Here is a 26,136-nt window from a genome sequence, read left to right on the forward strand (position 1 = left end):
CTAAGTTTCTGGACAACAACTCAGGCAAACATCTTAGTGTTTAGGCTCCATGCTGCTTGGAGGACGTGCAAGTCTTAAAACGACCTTGATTACTGAAGGCAGGTGAAATGCATTTGGCTAATCGTTACCCATGGTTTCAGATAGAACCAGGAAAAGCAGAGCAAAGAAATGCAAAGAGAAAAGCATGTAAATACATTTTCAAATATTATCCTTATCATACCATGTATCAACTTAAAAAGCATTTATTAATTGATGGTGGAATCATCACTAATTTGTGTTCAGAACTTGCTATCCTGTACCAATACTCTGTCTTATAATTGAGATGTCTAGAGAACAATTTTGTTACTTAACTTGTTAGTTGCTTGGTGAGCACAGAATTTCAAAAATAAAGTTGAAGAGTATATGTGGCTATTTGAATTGGCCGTGGGAAAAGCCTGTGCATGGTCCAGGTCCCACGGCTAAGATGGATTTTCTGTGGTTGACTCAACTAGATTCCCTCTACGGGTGGGTTTTCTTCTCTGATCTAGTTTTTCTCAGTGGTGGACATTCACCAAATCTTTCTCACTGATGCCAGAACACACCTCTGCTTGGTCTGAATTTTTCTTTCTGTGCATGTAGTGTTATCAATTAAAGTATCTGCAAGGCCCTCTGTCTTTGGACTAGTCTGTCTTTTACTATTATGAGTTGAGCTAACCAAACCGAAAAATCATAGGGACACTTATCACATCCAACCTCAATTATCATGGAAAGCGTAATATAACAGAAGAGAGAAGATTGGATTATTGCCTTCCTAGCTACTGCAACCTGGGTCCATACTGTGGTCGGGTGGGTGAAATAACAGTTACATGAGTTTTGTAAGGAGACTACAAATTCAATCCATTTGTAAATTCATCTATACTTATGTGAGCTTAGGGAAATCAAGCCTGCCAAGGCTTGGTTTACTCACCTGTAAAATGGAAATAATTTAGCAACTACCTGTGCTGCAATGGTTCATTTTAGGTATTGACTGAGCCATAGACAGCCCAGACATTTGGTCAAATATTAATCTGGGTATGTCTGTGAGGGTGATATTGGATGAGATTAACATAGATTCAGCAGACTGAGTGAAATAGATTGTCCTCCCTAATGTGGGAGACCCTCATCCAATCAATGGAAAGCTGAATAGAACAAAAAGGCTGAACTTCCTTTAAAAAGAGGGAACTCCTCCTGCCTGGTTGTTTGTCCTAAGACATCTGTCTTTCCTGCCTTCCATCTCACTCTGAAACATCAACTCTCCTTGGATCTAGAACATGCATGCTTTCGGAATGGAATTCACACTATTAACTCGTGTGGTTCTCAGGTCTTCAGACTCAGACTAAAATTACACCACTAAATTACACACAAAATTACAGCAGCTTGCTGACTGCAGATCTGGGGACTTCTCAGCTTGCATAATCACATGAACCAATTTCCCATAATGAATTTCTTTCTCTCTCTTTATGTCATCATGCTGGTTCTGTTTCTCTGGAGAACTTTGATACAAAGAATGGTTCTAAAGAAACAGAATTTTGAAAATGAGTTTTCTGAATTGGTTCTCGAGTTTCTGGAATTGTCTCTTTAATCTGATTGTATTTAAAGATGCTAATAAATCTATCTCATGTAATCAGGAGAACACTGATAGTCTATGGCATGACCTGGCAATAGAGATGCCTCTTGTAAGAAGCAAGGGGGCTGGGTGACTTTGTATGTGATACTTTTGAACACCTTTGGCAAACTAGTGAACATAATGAGATCGGCTAATTGCTCCTATTGTCACTGGACAAAGTGGGAAAAGGAAATGATGAACTCAAGGAATTTAAATTCCTGGGTTATGTGCCCCATAAATGATCTGAAATCTCCTATGTGTGCTCTGAGGAAGATCCTTGTCTCCTGTAGCCACAAGGCTGCTATTGCTAAAAAAAAAAAAAAAAAAAACAAAAAACCCAGAATCTTATCCTGTGACTGGCTGAATTGCAATGCAAGTTGAACTCAAAGCCTTGTGGGGTGTCTACTGTTAAAAGCTGATGTGAGGATTAAATTAGAAAACTCATGACTAACTTTCAGCAGTTTCTGGCATACAGTAAACACTCAACAAGCCTTTTTGTTTCTGTATTTCTACAAAATAGGTGGCTTATTTTCAGCTCACATCCAACAGGGAAGATGGGCGTGGCTCTGCTCATCATTTCATTTCTTCCCACTATTCTATCATCACAAAGAAAATGTAATGCAATCACTTCTAGCAACCATACATGGTCCTCAAGTTATATGTATTATGTAGGTTTATAAAACTTTAAAATTCTAATAACTGTCTTATGAAATTCAGGTTGGTTACTACTTTTTAATTCATCTTGCTAAATCTTCATTTAAAAAACTAGGTTGGGCCATTTGTCCTTCTACACTGCCCCGAACTCAATGCAAAAAAGGGTGGGCTGCTGTGATAGAAGTGCTCATAATCATGATAGTCTTTAGTAGCAAAAATCAGAAAATCCCAATGTAAATTGGCTTCAACAAATAAGGCAGTTTATTGAATCCAATAACAAGAAATCCAAAGGTTAAGCAACCAAGGGAACAACATAATTAGAGCCCTAGTCCCATTTCTCTGCAGCTCATTTGGCTCAGACCCTGGGTGTGGGTTTTGCGCTCAAACTAGCTCTCTTCCTGTTCTCAATATATCACCCACCTTAAGATGAAATAACATCCTCAGGGGAAATTTCCCCCCAAACTTCCAAAGTGTCTCTTTCAGGCAATCTCCATTCTCCTCAGATGTCTCTGACATCTCCTTGGCCAGACATGCCACGCATTCATGCCCACACTAATCACTGGATTAAGGAAAAGAGACCACCACGATTGGTCGGCACCAATTAGCACTCCCCTGTGGGGGCTGCAGTAAGTCCAGAATTGCTGGAGCACAGGGACATGCTGGGTACGATTATAAAGGAGGAAGGTTAGGCTACCAAGAGTACATGCAGCAGAGGTTTTTAAACCAATGGAACTTTCTACCAGAAGCAATAGAAATCTGTGAAGAGGACATGCAAAGGCTGAGAGAAAAATACCCAGTCATGATTAAAACATAACAATGAAACAGTAGAGTGGCAAGCCTTAGAGATAAAGAAAATCCAGGGACCAAGAGGCTGCCAGGTCCAGCACTATAAATTATTTGTGTATTCAAAGGCACATAAACCTTTATCTTTGAGGTGGACTGTCCAACCACCCTAGAAAGGGAATAAGAGAGGGCGAAAGTTACTGGGATTCACATATACACATAAATAGAAAGATGAGAAGTGGTCTACTTATTTGTTTAAACTAGAGGGCGACACAGAGGAAAAGATGTAGTGCATGCTAACGTTCTTGTCTGTTGGGAAAGAAAGGTAAATATATCAATTATCTCTCTTATTTTTTTAGCTTTTTATTATGAAAAATTGTAAGCACAGATAAAAGTAAACAAATAGACCTCACTATACTGATCATCTAGGTGTAATAATTGTTCACATTTGCCATATTCCTATAGCACTTTGAAATAATTCCCAGATATTGTGATCCTTCACCTCTAAATATGTCAGTATGTGTATCTAAATAGGGACTTTCTATGTAATCACAATACCATTTTGACATCTAACAAAATAATAATTTCTCAGCATCACTTAATATTCAGTCCCTATTCAAATTTCTCTATTTATCCCCCAAATGTGTTTTTTACAGTTACTTTGTTCAAATCAAGCTCACACATAGCATTTGGTTAATGTCTCTTAAGCCTCTTTTAATTTTTAACTGCCCCCAGCTCACTCCAGTGCAAAAAGAAAGAAAAAAAATCCCACAAAGTGAAAAATTCCAAAATTTCTTCGTGCAGTTAACTTGTGAAGAGAGACAAGGTCAGAGACAAGACAATTAACTTGTGAAGAGACCAGGTTAAAGAATGACCGAGAATCTGTGACTGTCTCCTTGTAGTGCCGTTTAACTTGTCCTCTAGCCACCACATTAATAAGAAGTTTGATCAAAGGGCTTGATTAGCTTCACATTTAACATTGTTGTTAGAATTTAGTTCTGAGTAGTGCTGGGCAATCCACATTACATCTCATCATGAAATGTGTTATGTCAAGTTGACAATTTTTAGAGATGCTGAGTTTGGTCAGTGCGTGCAGGTGGTGACAATCTGAACTTCGCACTGAGAAGTGAGGTTCCTTATAAGCAGCAAGTTATCTGCAGGATGATACTTTGTACTTTGGTGGAATTACTCTTGGGTTTCAAAGGGGTGGGGGGCAAGTAAAGCAGAAACTATTAGACTTTTACAAAATGAGAACACTGCATATCAAGAAGCCAGAAAAACACAAATATGGCAGAAGGAACAAACTTATTTCAAAGAAACAGAAATTGATGAATTAGCAAAAATTAGATTTTACCAACAAACAACGCAATAGCTGTTCTAGTAAAAGATCAATAAGATAGGCAAATATTTGGCAAGTCTGACTGAGAGGAAAAAGAGAAAGCATGCAAATAAACAACAGGGGACATGTGAAAAATTATAAGAGGAAAATGTGTTCCAGAAGATAGGGGTGAAACCCTGACAAAATATAAGACCCAGCTCCAAAAGAAATTTTAAAACCCAAGTTAGTCAATATGAGAAAATGACCTGTTAGAATTAGATGAATAAGCAGAATTAGTCCATGAATGAATATTATTCACCACATTAACAAACTGAAAGATAAAAGCATTATAAGAACCATAATGGCTAGTTCTGACATAGAAATCCTACATGCCAGGCACTGTACTGACGGCTTTAAATGTAACTCATTTAATTTCAATCAGTGCTACAAAGGCACTTGAGCATTTGCTCTAACTCCTGATTAAAATTATAAAAAGAAATATATGTTTAGGAATAAAAAGAGAAATCACTAGTCTAAAAAATTTAAAGTATCTATTGGAAACCTATGGCAAGCACTACACTTGGTGATGTATTAGAACTTTTCATATCAAATGTCATAAATTCAACTCAAAATAGTTTAAACAGAAAGTGATTTTATAACTTGGAAGTTCCAGGAAATTTATCTAGATTGTCAATACCTTGATCCAAGATTTCCCTAAATGGGGTACAAAAGGTTATTCAATTTGCAAAGGTATCACAATTTTGAAGTAGCAACTACCCTGGTGCATATAAACTAAGATTCAATTTACAAAAATTCAAGGCACACACATTTTTGTCAGAAATATTTCAGATGCACCCAGTCCTTTGCTTTTGCCTAATTTCCTTCCAGTTAATTCAAGGTGACTGTGAATCTAGAAAAATCAGGAGACCCTCACCCACCCGCACCCCTGCTTTATAACCACTTTTTTTGTCTCCCCGCCTCATCATCACTCTTACTCAGAATTTGCTTCTGCTCTGAACGAGGTGTTGCCTGAGGAACTTCTGGATCTCTCCCCAGGCGTGCACCTGGGCTGCTGAGTGAGCAGCAGGCTCCCCGCCCCAGAGGATGGGGCGGAAGAGGCCATAGCTCGGGTGCACAGATGCAGAGCACAGGGGCCCGTAGGGCGGCTCTAAGAGGTGGCCCGTCTTGGGGTAGAGCAGCATCCTTCCATTGCTTTTCCCGTGGTTCCGCAGCTGGTCAAGGGCCTGCTCAGCGTATTTTTTGCTATTATAGCATTCATCATCCTCCCCTATAATGAAGAGGATCTGACCCTGGGCCTTTTCAATAGGAAGCACACTCTGCTGATTCAGTTCATCCCGGGGGTCCCCCCTGTAGTGGCGGAGGCGCGCAGCCCCCATGGGGTGGACATCCATGCGCTCTGGAAATGAGGGGATGGATGCTATCACCAGATCCCGGTACCTGAGCGGACATTCAAAGACGGCATTGGACCCGTTGATGCAGACAGTGGCCACCACCTGCTTCAGGAAGCAGGCCATGGCCAGCCCAATCTCTGCACCTTTGCTCATAGAGACCACTCCGATTCCGGGACCTTGAACCTGAAGGACAAAAGGGAACTCATTACAGGCATACTCCGAGAAGGAGCTGTCCTATCAGCCAGTAAGCTAGTGATGGGAAAAGTCAGAAAATGTGGGTTGGGAGTCCTTGCACTAGGGAGTCCCAGCTTCTGTGATTGAGAGAGAACACTACCTGCTTACCCTCGCCAAGCTTTATTGCCTTGTGAGGGTGATCATGTTCTCTACCTGGCAGGACTGTTAGGAAGATGAGTAAAAGAAAAGAAAGAAAAACTCTTCATCAAAAGCGAAGTTCTATAAAGGCAAAAAGGGTCTAATGCGCCAGCAACACTCAACACCACAAGAGCAGAGGCAGGTAAGATTTCTGAAGAATCAAATTCTTCTCTCCAGCTAGGAAAAGAGGTCTCCTGGTTTCTTTCAAATATTAGGTAAGTGTAATTCATATTTAAATAGCATTTTATAGCTACAAAGGATTTGCATATTCATTAATCTAAGGGCTACTCCAGCAAGCATTGGGAGGGTAAAGATGAAAGACTTGGATTCTTTGAACAACTGAATTTCAGTACCCAAGCCAGTAGGAAAAGTACTAGGTCCCAGGAGGGAGTCCTTCCCTTTGTGGTTGGCTGAGGGAGCAGAGGGAAGGGAGGAAGTCAGAGATGAATGAGGAAAGGAAGGGCATTCTGGACAAAATGAGCAAATATGTTCAGGTGCACGGACGCAGAGCACAGGGGCCCATAGGGCGGCTGTAAGAGGTGGCCCGTCTTGGGGTAGAGCAGCATCCTTGTAGCGACTTTGTATGTTGACTTCACTCACAATTGTATTCTCGGCACCTTTCTGTCATCAAAATTATTGAAAAAAAACGTTTTAACATCAGAGCATTCTGAGATCCAACTTTTTGAGATCTACTTCAATAGGTCTGAGGGGGGCCAAGAATCTGATACTTATAAGGTATCCCCAAGGAACTCCAATGTGCATCCCCGTTTGGGAACCATCTCCTGAGGAATGGATCAGGAAGTTAAGGAGGAGGGCTGACTGGAGACAGGAACTCGATGAATGCATGACTGCAGTATCACAGGTGAGCAATCATGAGGCAATGAACTACAACAGTGGCAGGGAGGATGACGAAGGTGTGCTATATCGAGAAAGATTCAGAAGTAGAACCTAAAACACTTTGGGATGGGTTGAGGGTGTGGAGAAAAGAAGGGAGAAGAACCAGATGGATGAAGGTGACAAGGTGGATTTAATGAGCTTACTATATGCTAGGCCCTCTGCTAAGTGCTTTACATACATTATCTCAGTCCTTCCAACAAGAAAATGGAGATTTAGGAAGTTTAAGTTTCAGTGAAGGCTACGACAGTATCTATTATGGGGCAGAGGTGGGAATTGAATCTCTTCTGCTGAATCTAAACACAAATTTAATTTTGGCAGTTGACCTTTTTTCTCAGACAATGTCACAAATAGTTAAATTTGAAATTTTAAAAATTGACTTGAAAACATTTTATCTGGGATTTAATTCCTTCTAGGCAACCTTTAAAAAGATGCAAATATGCTTAGAAAAATCACACGTGTATTTGATAATGATGATGATAACACTCAAGATGAGGACACCAGTGATGCTCCAACTGGAAACATATCCTATCTCTTCTTACAAGGAGTCAAGGCTCTCCCAAGAGATTATGATACAAACTGGGGAGTCAGGATGACTTAATGGTTTGGAACAAAGACAGAACAAAGTGACAGAAGGGCTCTGTCACTTACTGGCCATGTAGCTTCGACACCTTACTTAACTGAGGTGAGTATACCTTCTCATCTGAAAACTGAGGACATTGTCAAAAGTACTAACTTCACAACGTAATTGTGAGCATTAAATGAGATGGTGCATATAAAGTATTTAGCATAGAGTCAAACAAATAGTCACTTAAGAAATGTTAGGTGATATGATTGTTTTACCATGTTAGGTTGAACTGTAAGAAATAACCTGATTGTTGAACATTTTGGAACTAGAAAATGAAAAGAATGATAATATATTCACCATTTATTGTCCTCTTTGTGCCAGTAAGCACTAAACTGATCCTAATCAATTTAACAATCCTATAAGGTAGATTATTATCCCCATTTTAACTGTCAACTGTGTTATGCCCAAGTCTAAACACACTGATAAAGTAGGCAGAACAGACACTTGTGATTTTTTTTTTTTTTTTTTTTGCCATCATGTTACCAGGTAAAATGAAAAGTATTTTAAATACCTTGGGATGAGCTAGTAGCAAGTTGGCACCTTCCTCAAAGTATTCCAGGTCCACTTCCTGCAGCTTTTGAGGCAGGTCTTCATAGGCAAAATATGCTAATGCCAGCACTGCAAAGCCACGGGCAGCCAAAAGACTGGCCCGAAAATCCACTAGACCCCCGGTGCCCCCAAACAAGTCAATGAGTCCCAGGAAAGGGCCTTTCCCTAAGAGCAACAAAAAGAAGAGCATGGAATCAGGAACAGTAACAAGAGGGTCAGGGAGGTAGCCGTAGAAGGATGGGCGGAGCAGAAAGAATTCCACTTTCACACCCACAAGAATGTGGCAGGGGGCTTCTAAAACACTGTAGGAAATACTGGTTCTCCAGTAATCGGATGCCTTCGGTTTTTGTTTTCATTCCCACCATCAGCCATATTTTTTCTCTGTCACCAGAGATGACTCTCACCTGGAGGGAGGAAAAGGGCTCCTCGCAATCGGCCTTCGTGGATCTTCACCCGCTGGACCCCAGGGCTGGAGAACCAGCGCTGCACCACTTGGCTGGCCCTGGGCTCGCCCGGGGCTGAATCTTGGAGATAAAGTGAGTCATATAGCTGCAGAGTGACCCAAAAGGGGCTGTTCATCACATCGCGCTTGAGCAGCCTCCTAAAACCCTTATCAGGCTTCAGAGACCAGAAGGGGCCCATTGGATGGACCCCCACGTAGTCACCTCCCAAGGCAGGCGCCTGCTTCAGGTCCAGCTCACCAGCCTCATTAGCCCTGTAGAAGGCTCTGGACTGGAACAGATTCCCCTTCTCATCCTTCAGAGATGCCACGAGGGTCACCATCTGCAAGGGAGGCAGGCCTGTCGCTCGGATGTGCACAGGCTCGTCTGCAAGGGCACTTGCTGGGGTGGCTGTCAGCTGGGACATTGTCAACCGGCAAAGAGACCTGCTGGTATTCCTTGCCCTGCAGGGGAGAGAAGACTCTGAATTGGAACTTAAATTCCCAGGGAGAGGCCCCAACAAGGCTCGTATTAGGTCTGGCCAAGGTAGACTTCTGGGGGCACGTTGCGAAATACACAGAACATTTGGAGGAGGGAAAACAAGGCGAGCAGAGAGGACTCATTATTCTCATTTCACACATGAGGATGTAGGCTAAGTGGCAGGCTCCAAGCAGTGTACATAATTCACAGGAGAACCAGAAAGTCAAGCTAGCTCTGACACTGCAGCCCCCTGTCTTATTACAACACTGTAGGAAATCTTAGTTTTGTTGTTTTAGGTAAGTTGTGCTTCAGTTCTTCTGCTGAGATAATTCCCAGGTGACCTATTTCACAGGTGTTGGCTAGGATTTGAAGGGGTAATGCATGAAGGCTTTATAGGAAGGATCAGTGTTGCTTTTCAACTCCTGTATCTACATAAACAAGAAATATGGCCTTTCTTTCTTTCTTTCGTTCATTTGTTCATTTCCAATCCCTCCCTATCACCAGCTCTTTTCAGAGTTTCCATTATTTGTTTCCTTTAAGGGAAAATAAAACTTCATGATCTACTTTTGTGGCTTTCCAATAGAGTGATAAATGTCAACTGTAGCTTGTTGTTAAGAGAGTGTAATATACCTTTGATCAGCTATTTCATAATCTGCTCCTTTATGAGCAAAATTTGGGGTATCCTCTTCCTCTGCCTTCCTTCCTTCCTTCTTCCTTTCCTTTCTCTCCTTTTATACCTCATTCCACAAAGGTATATGGGTAATGGAGACAGAATAAAATAAAATTAAAATAGGATCTGGGAAAATATGAACTAGAATTAGAGACACTGGTCAAAGAAAACCTGGAGCATGAAAAGCAGAGCATTTTGTGGGCTGTAAGTTTGGCCCTGAATGAGTGATAGCCAAAGAAAAAAGGCAACCTGTCTGTTCTGCTGTTCTAATTATTCTCATAGAAAAGGTCATTGGAGTCATTGGAGGACAGAGTGGGTCAAGGGAAAATGCATTTTGTGCTTCGTTTACGAAAGTGATTTTCCACAAAGAACACACTCCCTCCAACCTGATCCCCCAACAACAACCAGCATTACTGACCATTTGATGTAAACCCGAACTCAAATCAGCAGAATAGTTTTGAATAAAATGATTGTGAATGTTTTTCCTCAATACTTGAAGAGTTTCTGGTGGAAGATGGTGGCATCAATCCATAAAATTCAGAAACTATATCCAGGTAATCACAGAAAGTCAGCTTTGGGATAGAGTGTGGGAGTTTGAGGAAAGAGGGACAGAACAGAACAGAGAGAAATGTGATTGTTCCTATCCTGAGAAACCCCTGAGGAAAGGAAGAGTTGCTCATTGAGAAGGGCTGGGGTTAAGCAGATGAGCATCGGAGAAAGAGAGATGCAAGAAGATAGGTTTCAGAAGACTTCAGATAGAATTTTGTTTTGGGGTCTCAGCACTTAGCTGACTGTGCTTGCTGTTTTGTCTCCTAATCTTTCTGGACCTCTGGTTAAATGTGTAAATTCATGGATTCTGACTTGTCAGAAATTCCCTGTAATGGTCATTAGTATCCCATGTCTAAATTTTTGCCATTTACACCAAGGTATATGCAAGAGATTGTGCTATAATGAAACTTCCTGTAAGAAGCAGGAGTTCTCCCAAGAGGATGAGATGGGTTTGACATAAACAAACACATGAAACAAACAAACAAACAAACAAACAGTGAGTGAGAGGTCACTTGATAAGTCAATGGTGTGTACTTGTGAATGATGTCTCAGGTTTCCTGATCAAACAAATACTAGGAAGTGGCCATATGATCAGTAACCTTAAAGTTGTTGCCATTGGAATATGGGCTGAAAAAAAAAGTCATCTTGCACAGCTTGACAAGGCAGGTGTGCCCTCAGGAGGATTTGGTAGGCATCCAAGGCAAAGTCGGACAGATAGCTTTCTCAGAAATCGGTTGTAAGTCTAACAGATTTCAGACTTAACAAGCCCATGTGTCATCTGTTCCATATATAATACTCCCTGATAGAGTCAAGAAACAGGAAAAGTCCAGGATTAAAATACATACACACATACAGACTCACTTGTGTGTGGACACAAATACACACAAACCCAAAAGACTTTGTGCCTATACACCAGGGATTCTCAGCTCGGGTTCTGAGGAACTCCGAGGTTCTGCCAAATGCCCTAGTTTCCACGAGAGCTTTTAATTGGGAAAAAAAGGAAGAATTTTTGAACTTCAAGTGTCATGTGATGCTAGTGCACACATTGCTGGAGGGTAACTGAGCAGTTCTATCAGTGACTCCTTTACAAGGTGTTCATCCCCATAGGGCAGTATGTGAAAGGACCACGTTCAGTTGGTTGGGTCTATTCTCAGTTTTGGATGCAAGTAGGGGAGGCTGTTGACGGTTAGTGACCTCTATATTGCAAGGAGAGGAAAACAATAGACTGATAATGTTTGCCTCTCCTTCCTGCATTACCTACTCCCACCTCCCCTTATGCTCCATAGAATGAGTTAAAGGAGTGAACAAACTATGGGTATAATATAGAGGGAAATTTACATTCTAATAAATTTTTACACACTGCAGTCAGCTGCACCCTGACACTTTGCTATTATTTATGAATATTGTGAAGTATGGATGCTATAAGAAGAGCATTTTAGTAAGTGGGGTTTTTTTAGAGAATTTTTCTCATTTTGTTATTTATTATGCCACTCTTTTATACTTTAGTAAGAATTTACATTTTACAATTATGTCTGATGGAGGGATAAACTTGAAGATAAATTTTAAATGGAGGAAGAGAATTGAAGGATGAGGGACAAGACTCGGAAGATCAGTGACAGAGAATTGCCATCAAGAGGCCACACACCAAAAATTTCTGTCTTGACAGTGAAGCCCCTTATCACTGGGATTTACATTAGCTGGTAAGACAAGCGCTGTTCCACGTGCATGGTCTTTAATGAACAACTGAAAAATGAAGCAATGGCTCCAGGAAAATGGACAAGACAAATCAAATGTCACAATTATTTGACAAGTAAAGGGACTGGTTATTTTAAATGGCCTTGGAATTCAATTCTCCCTTCAATTCCCTTTTTTTTTCTCTAGTAACAAACAATTATCAAGCACTTACTAAACACTAGTCACTGGGTAATATGAATTCCCACAGGAAAGCCTTTGCACTTTCCAAGACCCTTTGATGGTCATTATTTCTCATGGCCCTTGCAACAGACCTGTGGGAATAAAAAACTATTATTATCCTTATATTATAAATTAAGAAATTTAGCTCAGCCAGTTAAATGGCTCATCCAAGCTTGCCTGGTTGTTATGGTGAAGCGAGAATTTTAACCAGTGCCATCTGACCCTATGTATAAACCTTACTTATTTCCCCCAAATGAGGGTAGCAATATGAAAGCTCATTCTTTTCCTAGCCTCTCCCTCCTGCTTTTCTATCCTACTTCTTTCTTGACTTTAACTTCATCTTGCCCTTTCCCTGTCCCTAACTCTGAAATTTTCAAATATATACCCTGGTGTACAACGTGGCAAGACTAGCGATGAAACAGTAGGATGAAATTTTAGTCCACAAGCCCACATGTGCACGACATGTCTTTTATTTTTTATTTTTCTAGATTCAGGGTAATTTCTCTTTGGAGTCCTTTTTCCTCCAGGTGGCAGAGATGTGATCACAGAATTCAGAGCACCCTGTTTTTTCTGGGAGCTCAAGAAAGTTCCCTGTGACTATGGCAGTGCTCAAAGACTGGGAGTGGGGAGGCTCTGCTCACACGTTATTATACATTCTTCTAAACCTGTTATACAATGGATGCCAGGGGTTCCCAATTCAGATACCTACAGAGGCCAGGAAGGAAATACAGATTTGTAGATAAAGGCTAGAGATGAACGAGGTCTGACTGTCGTGAGCCTGAGACTACCTGCCATCTAAAGGCGTTCAAATGTATTCTATTTTTAAAAATACATACACATAAAACCACCCAACAACAATACAAACAAACAAACCCCAAGGTGTGGGCCAAACAAAACACAGTGATTTGTGACTTCTGAAATTCACATCATCCATTAGGCTTCTTGCAACTCAAAGGCCAGGAAAAGGTCTTTGTTTTTCTCTTTCTAGTGTGCCATCCTTTCCCGAGGCAATAAGTATCAACTGACCACCCTCTGGAGGAGGAAGGACCACAGGCAAAATGCAAATACCAAAATATGGGGATGGGAAGTGGGAGGTGTGGACTCATCAGTGAGTATTTCCAGTGGTAAAGTCAAGTTAACCCTGCCCCCGGTACCCAAAGCCCTCCAGCCTTCTCCTCGCCACCTCTCACCATGCTTAATCTTTACAGTTTTTTTCCTGCTTTCCCTGTATTCCATCTCTATTGTCATATTCTCAATTGGATTCCAATTTATCCACATATTGCGATAGGGATTAATTTGTTAGTTGATAAGGCTTATTGCCTGCCAGAGCCAGTCTCTCACGTTTTCAGAATAAGTTGTAAGAAGACTTAAAACTAATACTGTCTAACACTGTATTGTCATCATCATCAATAAAGCACCTACTGTGTACAGGGACACCCAGCTGAAGGGAGCTCTTCCTGCACCGGGCTCTCCACCATGCCACTCAGAGCACTTCACATGTTTCTTGAACATTAGAGTCACGTGTGCTGTGTTTCCTTTCTCCTGTTAATCTGTAAATTTCTTGAGGGCAGGATCCTGTCTGATGTGTCTGTCATTTTCACTGTACATGAGCCCTTCACATCCCATGTATTCATTAAATGATTGCGGACTCTCTCCCCATTCCTATGAACTCTTATTCATTTTACGCAATACTTTCTCTCTCTTTATAGGGTTTTCTGCTCCAGTCTAATCTCTACAGTGTTGTCAGACAGATCTTTATAAAGCTGAAAAATAATCAAATTTCTCTACTGCTTTAAATTTATAATGGCTGCCAGCTTCATTTGAAGGTAAATTCTGAATGCTTTGGCCAAGCATTTAAGACCCTTTGCAGAGGAATGGCTCTATCATAGCACCCTGGAGACCTTCCGTGTTTCCACAGACAAAACTTGAACCACCATATGACCTAAATCTGGGTGGAATGCCTTGTGATCCTCCCAGAAACATGACAAGATAAGTTTTCTTCAAAAGAGGCTTTGTGAGACTGTTTTCCCATCTGTCTCTCCCAGTCTGGTGGGAGCCACCATGAGGCGGTTTTCCCACCCACTTCCCTGGTTCTGGAGAGGCACAGGACTTTTCTTCTCATCCCTGCACCCCTTCAGGGCAGAGCTGCAGGCTCTGGGACCCCTGGGCTGCAGTCTGGGTCGGCTCCTCACCCACAGGGTATCTCACAACTGTGAAGATGCCTGGTTCTTTTTGTTTCAGTGCCATCCTTTTGGTGTGTGAGACAAGGACCCAGACACCTGCACCCTTGGCTTCTCTTGCCTTCACTATCTACATAAGCAATAAACTGTCTGAATTTAAAGGGGCTCATTATTTCTTTTCCCGCTGAGTCTGTCAGTCTTGGACGTGGACTTCCCTTTGTGTTTGACGCCCTTGATCATTTAATTCAATCAAAGCCTTTCACCCCAATCTATTTACTAGTCTAACCAACCATCTCATGACAAACTTAGCATATGGTATTGTAAAAATCTGCTTCCTTATCTGTCTGTCCCTTTGTACATGCAGCTAATTAATTTTCAATTCATTAAAAATACAAAAAATCTAAAATTTAGCTCCTCAGTCACACGAACCACATTTTAATTGCTCATTAGCCACGTGTAATTGGTGGCTACTGTAGCGGACCATCTGGATATCGAACACTCCCATCATCACAGAATATTCTATTGGACAGCACTGCTCTGATGTGAACAGTTTACCTTGTTCAACACCCTATTCCTCAGTTCCTGGAGTAATGCCGGACACATAGTGATTGCTCGGTAAATGTTTGAGGAATTAAGTGAAAGAATAAATAATAGATGAACAAGGAAAAACACTGAGTGACATATCTCAGAGAGAGTGTGAAGATAGAAGAGAAGCCCAGCTGAATTCGTCTAGGCTATTTCTGAAGATGGGAGACTCCTCAAAAGCCAATGCAATAAAATCCCCAGGCTTCCTCACTTCTTTGCAGCAGAAGGCAGGACTCTGCACACTGCGGACTGTTATTGAAACCAAAGACACAAAGCAGCCAGGGGGAAAGAAACAAGAACTCAGCTGCCTCACACAAGTGTCGTCTCATGGCAGTTGGACAGGGAACCTTTGGCAAAATGGAAGCAACCTGATAGGGTCTGAAAGCTGAAAGCCACGTTGTTGAGCAGGTTTCAGACCTCCAGACTCCCAGGATGAAGGCGGAGATCAAGCCTGCACCACTGGGAGAGCCTGACCTGTTAGAGGAAGGGTGTTCAGGAACTGGCAGGACATCAACACATCAGAAGGCAGGACACAAAGAATAAAAGAGAGCAAAAGGTCACTCGTAGAAGTTCAAATTACTGTTACTAATCAAGAAACAAAAATTCCGTTCCCTTGGGACATTGTTGTTTTCCTTTCTCCATCACAGCACTCCCTCCTCCCAAGCAATAAATCCCAGAGAAAAATTCCTTGTGTCAAGAAACAATCTCTCTGTTAGGTCACATTAGCTGGACCCTGACTTTTGCAGTCAAGTGTGCATTTTGCCTCCCAAATAGTCTCTAAACAATCTTTTGGTTAGGTTGGTGCATCTGACGTAAATCTGCATTTGAGAAATAAACCGCCTGGCACAGTAATTGTTGGCTCTTCGGAGAACTGTGCTACCCACTGAGGTGAGAGAACACACACAGCAAGATGAAAGCAGCCTTCCCAGGCGCCCTGCTGCTGAAATCAGAAAGCAGAGCTTTTCTACTAGGCCGTGACAGCCCCGACTCACCTTGAATTCAGCCCCAGGAAGCAGACAGGAGCAGGATGGCTTACTGAGCCGGCTAGAAGCACTGGACACTTGCCTGTTGCTTGCTAATTTAGGTCATTCAAAATACTCCAGCCTACTGTTCAAAGTTGAAATTGTCTCCATAGAAACCACCAGCTGCTCCTTTTTTTTTTTTTTTTCCTCCCAAGTCCCTAGTGGCAGGGCTACCAGCACCTGCTGCCAAAGGGGCTGGGCATTGGCTCAGTCTAGCTGGTGTGCCTTTCAGTCTAGGTGTTTCACAATGGAGTCTTTATTTTATCACACAGGTCCGATTCCTAAGCCTCTTCCCTTGACGCCACCTCTCATCACTTGGCTCTATTCTCCTTTGCTTCAGTTCCTGTCTAGCTCCTCCTTTAAGTCAGTGGTCTCTTAGGCAGCTGCCTTTTTGATAGTTTTTAAGTAGGTGAGTCCCAAATATCCGTCTTCAGCGTGGTGTGGGTTTAAGACTCATCTTAGGATTCTGTTAAATAAAGATTCTGCACCCCTCACCTGGAGATTCTGACTTGATAGGTTTGAAAAAGCTTCTGGGATCTGTACTTTTAACAGCAGATTCTAATACATAGCCTAGTTTGCAAATCACTCTTCCAAGGGACAGCAGAAACCATGCAAAATGCCTCCTCAGGACCACAATGTCTGAAATCTGACCCATTGCTAATCCCATCAGTCAACATCCATTGTCAAAATGTACAAGTGATCCAAGCTACATATTGTAGACTGTGCTTCCAGGTTGTGAACTCTTTGAGGGAGGGTACTGTGTCTTTGATTTTTGCATCGCTTACAGCCAGTGAGGTGTAGCTGGTGTCTGGAATCAGAGAGACAGACTGGAACCCTGACTCCTTTACATCTATCGTTGTAATTGACCTCCGGCAAAGTCAAAGTTTACCTTTCCTTGGGCTTCAGCTTTCTAACTTGTACAATGACAGTTGTGCGATAAAATGTATTAAAAGTGAAACATAAGCCTTGGGGAGAAGGGGCTGATGTTGACAGTCATGGGCAGATTGGAATGTCTGGGAGAAGAGGACTGTTTTGGCACACAGCTCTCACACTGGATGAGAAGTATGTTGGCAGGATAGCAAGCTCCTAGCTTAATGACTAATTCCCAGGACTAGATCCAAGGAAGGGAGGTAGGCTTGGGAGGAATGCAGCAGAAATACTGTTGTTTTTACTAAGACTCTAAGAGAAGCACAGGAAAGGGGAGAAAGTCACAATGCTTCAATACTCAGGTAATAAAGTGAGATGTATTTTAAACTGGCAGAGTCAAGCTTCTTCAATCTGCTGCCTAGAACAGAAGACACCAGGGAACCTGGCACTCCATGGACCCTTAAAGGATGTAGCAAATTAGGAGTGGAGATGTTGGTGGGAGCACTGGGCAGTAAGATGCCAACCATGCACAGGGGAGGCATTAGCAGTTGTCAATAACAGATGTGAATCATGCAGAAAAGACTGAGGTCCTCTGAGGAAGAAGGAATTCTACCTCCAACTTACCAATGTTGCAGACTCAAGACTGCAACATCAATCTGTCCCTGAGACTCCAGCCTGCTGGTCTGCCCTGCAGATTTCCAGCCCCCACAATCATAGGAGCCAAGTCCTTAAAATATCTGACTCTCTGTCTTTGTCTGTCTGTCTGTCTGTCTGTCTCTCTCTCTATCCTCTCTATCTCTATACATAGAGAGAGAGAGAGGGAAAGTATATACACACACACACTCTTAGAGTAAAATTTAACTGACGTAAGACAGATTAATGGGAAAGAAGCATACAAATTTATTTAGTATAAATTTTGTGTGACATAGGAGCCCTAACAAGAATGAAGACCCAAAGAAATGGCAAAAAAAAGTACTTGCTTTTTTATTAGGTCAGACAAAGAGAGACAATTGTGGAAAAATAACTACACTACGTGGGGAGCCTAAAGGAAGATTAGAATTTTTTTTAATAAGGTCTATTGAGGGGGAGGGTATAGCTCATGTTTGGCATACATGAGGTCCTGGGTTTGATCCCCAGTACCTCCTCCAAGAATAAATAAACTTAATTACCTCCCCCCAACAACAACAACAACAACAAAAAAAACACACACAAAAAAACAAAAGAGCAATACAACAAGGTCTATTGGTATAGAATTCTCTCAATCTCAACCTCTTGTCCTTGATGATAAGAAGTTTACTTTCCTCCTGGTATAGGCTTCCATCTGGGAGTTTAATCTCCTACTTTCAGGAAAAAAGGAGGTGTGGTGGGGAATCAGAGGGCCTCTCTTGCATCTGCTATTTTTCTAAGTGCTAATACTTTCTATGTCAAAGAGACCTGTTAGGGGATGACGTGTCCTGGTTTCCTTCAAAAGAGAGGCAAAAATAAGTGATTATGGAATAAAGATTATTCCAATGGGTGGAAGTCCCCAGGTGTACTTAAGGGATTTCACTGAGCTACCACAGAGACACAACACAATCAGTGGAGAAGTGTGACTCCCTTTCAGTGACAGACCCAACAATGTTTCTAATCATCATTAGAACCTAAAAAATGTTTTCCGTAAACAGGAGTAAATGTAGAAATTGAAGTGTTTCTAGCTCTCCTAAGGCAAAAACAGTGTTAGTGTATACAGCAAAATTTATTTCAAATTTCCAAAGAATAGAGTTTAACAGCCTGTTGGGAAAAAAAAATCTCAACATAATATAACAGAGAAAATTTAGGGCTACATCCCAGGGTTCTGATCCCAGCCCTGCTATTAATTTATTGTAAAACTTTCTCTGAGCCCCTATTACTTAGCTATAAAGTGAGAAGGCTGACAGATCAGTATTTCAAAAATTTCAGTTATTAAGCAGTACCTGCATAAGTTTAAGCCATATCTGTGTACTCTCTGACCTACTGCTTATAAGGCAAAAACAATCTTTCTTAATACCTCCCAAAGTATTCATATTGTCAGTAATTGTTTCATTCTTCCTCTGAAGCTTTATTATATTAAGACTAGACCCTGGGCCTCGTTGTCCTAGGGAAGAAAGTATCCCTGCCTAGAAAAAAGGCCTAGGCCTTGACCAAAGGTGGGACTGGATTATGAGAGACTGCAAACCACAGAGGAAGATTTTGTCCTGCTTCCTGTTTGGAGTTCTGGAAAGCAGAGTAAAACGGGATATTGTGTAAAGTTTAGGCAGAGGGAGATACAAAAATAGCACACACAAGTTTTTTTCCACACTCCTGTTGTGTGAAAGGGTTCTGAAAGTTCCCATATCTACAATGATGGGCATGAAAGGAGCTGAGAGCTGAAGGCTAGCAAACCTCCCCAGGGTCATTACGGAAATGTGTGAGCTGACCCTTTAGCAGAGGATATGGGGTGTGAGGATCTACCAGAAACCTGATAAAAGACACAACTCAGAGAATTTTGAAGGACAATGAAAGCCAAGTGTGGCAAACCTAGAGGAAATGAGTGGTTTTGCCACCTGACCCAGAGGGTGAGAGTGAGTTTACTACCCAGCCTTGACCATTCTGAGAAAATAAACCATGTATTATGAGTGCAGATACACAAGAGGTCAACGCCTGGAGACCAGATGAGTTATACTTCCACTAGGATTGAGAAGCTGGCCAAAAAGAGTTATTTGATCCAGGGTTCCTGCCCAATTCTCTTGCCCTGAGAATACACAAGCCCTCCTGAACCCAGATTTGAAGTGGGTAGAGGATGTCTTTGAAGGAAATAAACATTTCTGCTAGTATCTGAACTTCGAGCTAATTATTTACCTGAACTTGGGCTATATTAAACAGGAAAAAATTAAGATACATTTAATGAACTGGTTTATGTTTCTTTCCCTGCCACCATTATTGGAAACAGGTGTTTGAAAGGAAGCCTATTCTATTACATAAAATTAAAGAGGAAGAGGGATCAATGGTGAAGTGGGAAGACCCTGAGGTCACCTCCTCCCACAAACAGAACAGAACTACAACGACGCGTAGAACAATTCTCTCCAAAAACATCCTGAAGCCCAGGCAAACAGCTCTTCTACAACCAAGGATATAAAGACAAAACCACACTGAGACTGGTAGAGATGAGAAGTGATCTAGCCAGGACCCACACCACCAGGGAGCAACCCAGAAGAGGAGGCAGATATCACAAGCTTGGAATCCACCCAAAGGAGTGAGGGGTTCATGCCCCACATTGGGGTCTGGTGCTGGGAAGGCAAGCCTCTTGGCTGGTTTTGAAAACCAGTGAGGCTTACCAGATGGCTGTAGGAAACCAAGAATACTTTTAAAGGGCATGCGCACAGACTTGCTTGCTCCCAATCCCAGCACAGAGGTGGCAGATTAAAAAGTGCCGCTGCTCTGGCTGGCCTGCCAAGACAGCCCCAGCCTGCCTCCAGCAGGCTCCAGCTCCAGTCCTTCCAGCTCCAGTCCTGCTCTCTGCCAAGGCAGTGGCCACCATCACACCAAAGGAGATGCTGCAGCTTGCACTGGGCTTTAAATAAAGCTCCTCTGATTTCAGTCTACCTCTGCAAAAGTGGCAGCCACCAGGGCAACTCAGGAGAAGCCCCAGCCCATGCCAGGCTCCAGCTCTGGCCCCCCACCCCCCCAAGCTCCAGCCCACCCCCACCAAGGCAATGGCCTCAGTGTGCCCCAGAAAAAGATCTGGCCCACGCATGCTTCAGATCAGATCAAGTTTTCCCACAAAAGTCACTGGGCACACAGACTACATAGAGATGCTCCCACAAAGGACATACATTCAAGACTCAGATAGGTGACTGTTTCTCCTAATTTCATAGAGACAGAGAAAGCCAAACAAAATGAGAAAACAGAAGGATATATTCCAAACCAAAGAACACAATAAACCCCGGGGGGTGGGGACCCTAATGAAACTTAGATAAGTAATTTACCTGACAAATAATTCAAAGTAATGGTCATAAAAATGTTCACTAAACTCAAAAAAAGAACAGAGGAATACATGAGAACTTCAAAAAAGAACTAGAAAAATGTATAAAGAACCAATCAGAGCAGAAGAATACAATAAATGAAATAAAGTATACACTAAAGGAAATTAACAGCAGATTTAGTGATACAGAAGTGACCTGGAAGACGGAAGAGTGAAAGTCACCCAATCAGAAAAGAAAAAAGAAAAAAAAAGGTTTTTAATGAGGATACTTTATTATTTTTTTCTTTTTTAAAAAATTTCTTTAATGAGGATACTTTAAGAGACCTCTGGGACATCAAGCATCCTAACATTTGCATCATAGGGGTCCCAATAAAAGAAGAAAGAAAGGGTCAGAAAATTTATTTTATGAAAACTTGGCTAAAAACTTTCCCAACTTGAAGAAGGAAACAAATATCCAGGCACAAGAATCACAGAGCGTCCCAAACAAGATGAATCCAAAGAGACCCTCACCAAGACATATTACAATTAAAATGACAAAAGTTAATGATAAAGAGTGAATCCTAAAAGCAGCAAGAGAAAAACAGAGAGTCATATATGAGGGAACCTGCATAATGCTATCAGTTGATTTTTCAGAAGAAGCTTTGCAGGGCAGAAGGTAGTGTGGCATGATATATTTAAAGAGATGAAAGGAAAAAACCTAAAATTAAGGATATTCTAGTTGGCAAGGTTATCATTCAGAATTGAAGGAGAAAGAGAGTTTTCCAGACAAGCAAAAACTAAGAGTTCGTCACCACTAAACCAGCCTTACAAGAAACGTTAAAGGGGCTTCTTTAAGTGAAGAAACAGACCCTAGCAAGAAATAAGAAAATATATAAAGGGAAAATTCTCACTGGTAAAGGTAAATATATAGTAAAGGCAGTGGATCAACCACTTTAAAAATTTAGTACGAAGTTTAAAAGACAAAAATCATAAAGTCAACTCTAACTAGAAAAACCAATTAAGGGATACAACTACCATACAATTCAGCAATCCCACTCCTGGGTATTAGTCCAAAGAAAAGCAAAACTCTAATTCAAAAAGACATATGTACCCAAAAGTTCATAACAGCATTACATACAATATCCAAGATACAGAAGCAACCTAACCTGCCCCATCGACAGATATATACATGTATTTTCTTCTTTATTCATTATGTATATGCACATTTATAAAATGAAATATTTCTCAGCCATAAAAAGAACGATACTTGCTATTTGCAGTAACATGAATAGACCTGGAGGGTATTATGATAAGTGAAATAAGTCAGAGAGAGAAAGACAAGTAGTGCATATTTTCATTTATATGTGGAATCTTTAAAAAACAAACAAACAAATGATCAAATATAACAAAAAAGAAACAAACTCACAGATACAGAGAACAAGCCAGTGGTTACCGGAAGGGAGTGAGGCTGGGGGAGAGGCAAAATGTGTGCCAGCAGACATAGAAAACAAACTTGGGGTTACCAGGGGAAAGGATGGGTGGAAGGATAAATTGGGAGCTTGAGATTTGCAGATACTAACTACTATATATAAAATAGATAAACAGCAAGGTTCTACTGTACAGCACAGGGAACTATATTCAATATCTTGTAGTAACCTATAATGAAAAAGAAGATGAAAAGGCATATACGTATGTATATCTATGACTGAAACATTATGTTGTACACCAGAAATTGACACATTTTAAACTGACTATACTTCAATTTAAAAAATGGAAAAAATAAATAAATAAAAGAAATACGTGTAGGGAATTAAGAGATACAAACTACTATTCATAAGACAAATAAGTTACAGGGATGTAATGTACAGCATAGGGAATATAGTCAATATTTTATAATAACTTTGTATTTTGTGTAATCTATAAAATACTGAATTGGTATTTTGTACACCTGAAACTAATTTAATATTTTCAGTCACCAATACTTCAATTAAAAAAAAGAATATTATGTTTTTATATATCTAAGTTACAATGAGTAAATGTGGAATTTACTTTGTTTAATTTTTAAAATATATTTCCTTTTGTCTTAACCTCATCCTAAATAATAACATTAATGAAATCATAGATTGGATAAGACAGTAATTTCTGCTATGCATTATCATTAATGACTAACCATTTAAGTAAGAATGTTTCAGAACCATCTAAAATCATCTTGTGTATCAAAAGTAAAACATAAAATTTTAAAACACTGCACTAGATCATCTAAAATCCTGAAAGCTGACACTTGATAATTTAAGGCAAATAATGCACATCCTCACTGATATCAAGTAGGTTAAAGAATATGACGATCTGAAAGTTATTAAGGTTTCTTTTGTGATGAGATTGAAAGGTTAAAGACCATGATGTATTCAACGAATGCTCATTTTCTTTTCCTCCTGGGCTAGACTACATTTCCCAGACTTTCTTGCAACTAGCCAGAGCTGTTATTGAGAACTCTTCTATAGAAGGTGGGCTTTTGTAGTGCACAAGCCTATGCTCTACATATGTGGGACCTGGAGCAAGAGCAAAACTTAAGACCTATATGCACTATTATAAATATTTAAAATCATAAACCAATAAGTCAGACAAATACGGTATGTTATCACTTATATACAGAATCTAAAAAATAAAACAAACTAGTGAATACAACAAAAAAGAAACAGACTCACAGATATAGGAAACAAACTAGTGGTTACTAGTGGGGAGAAGGAAGGAAGAAGGGGCAAAATAGGGGGAGAGGATTAAGAGGTAAAAACTACTATGTATTAAAATAAATCAGCTACAAGGATATATTGTATTACCATAGGGAATATAGCAAATACTTTATAATAACTTTAAATAGAGTATAATCTATAAAAATTTTGAATCACTATGTTGTACACATGAAACTAATACAATACTATATATTATATTGAGAGGATTGACTCCAATTTTGAAAGAAGTTGTACTGTGGGTAAGGTAAAATGCTATCAAACAGCGTTGCATGCTACAAAAAAAAAAATTGTGACAGGAAGAGTCAATGGATGGGGCAAGCTTCATTGTTGTCTTATTCTAAGAAATTTCCAAAAAATAAAAAATAAAGAAATTTCCACCACCAGCAAATAGATTATGACTCATTGAAGGCTCAGATGATGGTTAACATTTTTTAGCAATAAAGTATTTTTCACTAAGTTAAGGACACTTTTTTTAGATATAATGTTATTGCACACTTAATAGACTACAGTTTAGTGTAAACGTAATTTTTACATGCACTGGGAAACCAAAAAATTCATGTGACTTGCTTTATTGTGATATTCACTTTATTGTGGTAGTCAGCATACCTCTGAGGCATGCCTGTTAACAGTGGAATAACACTCAGCCATAAAAAGAATAAAATGCTGCCATTTGTGACAACGCAGATAGGTCTAGAGGGTATTATGCTAAGTGAAATAAGTCATTTGATTTCACTTGTATATGTATTCTAAACTCAAAACAGGAACAGACTTATAGACACAGAAATTAAATGGGTGGTTGCCAGAGAGGAGATGGGTAGGGGTTAGGTGAAATAGGCGAAAGGAATTAAGAGGTACAGATTCCCATTATAAAATAAATAAGAGGGGATGTAATGTACAGCATAGAGTATATAATCAGTAATACTGTAATAATTTTGTATGGTGACAGATGATTACCAAACTTATTATGATGATGATTTGTAATGTATCTAAATATTTGAATCACCATGTGATACACCTGAAACTAACATAATAATATCTCTTAACTACACTTCAAAAAAAAACTATACCAAAAAATGGAAATAGTAGAACTAAAAAAATTAAGTCTTTGGGAGAAAAACATAAGATAAGTTTAATAGAAGATGGGAGTTAGAAAAAAAATGGTCCAAAACTTGAGAACTCGTCAGTAGGAATTACCCAACATGAAGGAGAGAAAGGAAAAAAACTGAAAAGAAAATGGGAAAAATATAGTCTTAGGGACTTGTAGGAAAATATCCAAAGAAAAGTCTAAAGTGCATGTGTTTGCATTTCTAGAAGAAGAAAACAGAACAGAGCAGAGAAATTACTTGAAGAAATAATATCTGAAAATCCCCAACGTTGGGGGAAATATCTAAATTTATAGATTCAAGAAATTAACCCCAAGCAAGATAAGTTCAAAGAAAATCACACCTAAGAAGATCATATTCTAACTGCTAAAAACCATAGATAAACAGAAAGTTTTGAAAGCAGTCAGATAAAAATAACACATTACATGTGGATGAACAACACTTTGATAGCTAACTTCTAATCAGAAACAGAGGTGACAAAGACATTCTTTAGAAGTAGTGTCAACCCAGAATTCTATATCCAGTGAAAATGTTATTCAAGAATTAAAAAAAAAGAATAAAGACTTTTTTGTAGTGTCAGTGGCCATTACACTGGGAATAGCACAGAAAATTGAGGAAATATTCCAGTATTTGAATCTGATTCATCACTCATATCACTGACAAACAACATATGTAGTGCTAAAGCTAAAGAAGTTTTAATTTAATGAGTACAGTTTGTAGCAGGGTGAGAAATTATGTAACAGTAGATCACATATCAGATTTAATGACAATGAATTTATTGGAAAATAAATTGAAATAGAGCTCTGTTTGTCAAACGACAGTTGAATTGAAACCATTGGTCAGCTATGGATACAAGAGTGAGAGCCTTCTGTGAGAATCAACTAGCTGTATAAAATGGACATTAAGGACTATTTCATGTTTTAATATTATTTTTAAATTGTGTTCTATAATCCTTTATATCAATAAAATTTATAATACATACTTTTTTTAGTCATGTGTTATATGCATTTACCAGCACATCACTGGAGCTAATCGATAATTTGTTGACGTTTCTTTTGTGATGTGAACCTCTTTATATCATATTATAAAGTTTTCAATAAGATATCTATTTCTCTTTTTAGAAAAAGAAAGAATAAACAGATGAAAGTAAACTGAAAGTTCTATTGCCAGCAGAACTGTTAAGTGAAGTTCTTCATACAAAAGAAAAATGATACCAAACAGAAACTCAGATATCCAGGAGATAATGGAGAACACTAGAAATAATAAACATATGGGTAAATAGGAAAGACCATTTTTGTCTTTAGTTGTGCTTTAAAATGCATCAGATTCCTTAAAGCAAAAATTAAAATATTGTGTTGTGGGATTTAAGAAAAAATGTTTAGCA

At 39.9% G+C, this 26,136-nt stretch overlaps 1 protein-coding gene across 2 annotated transcripts in view; it reads right to left on the reverse strand.

Annotated features, from left to right (window-relative positions):
* Nucleotides 1–1,935: 1,935 nt before the first annotated feature.
* The window catches only part of BAAT (bile acid-CoA:amino acid N-acyltransferase), a 32,292-nt gene continuing 8,091 nt past the window's right edge, over nt 1,936–26,136 (reverse strand). The window contains exons 1-4 of one of the 2 annotated variants that reach the window (XM_010977483.3): nt 16,045–16,164; nt 8,639–9,138; nt 8,197–8,399; nt 1,936–5,974 (exon numbers count right to left, since the gene is read on the reverse strand). In XM_010977483.3, coding sequence (XP_010975785.2) covers nt 5,375–5,974; nt 8,197–8,399; nt 8,639–9,101 — 1,266 coding nt within the window. In that variant the 5' untranslated portion in view covers nt 9,102–9,138; nt 16,045–16,164 and the 3' untranslated portion in view covers nt 1,936–5,374. Of the gene's footprint in view, nt 5,975–8,196; nt 8,400–8,638; nt 9,139–16,044; nt 16,165–26,136 lie in introns of those variants that run through there. The other variant, XM_064490360.1, reaches the window with a different exon arrangement.

The sequence above is a fragment of the Camelus dromedarius genome, chromosome 10 (genome assembly GCF_036321535.1).
Source record: "Camelus dromedarius isolate mCamDro1 chromosome 10, mCamDro1.pat, whole genome shotgun sequence".
Lineage (NCBI taxonomy): Eukaryota > Metazoa > Chordata > Mammalia > Artiodactyla > Camelidae > Camelus > Camelus dromedarius.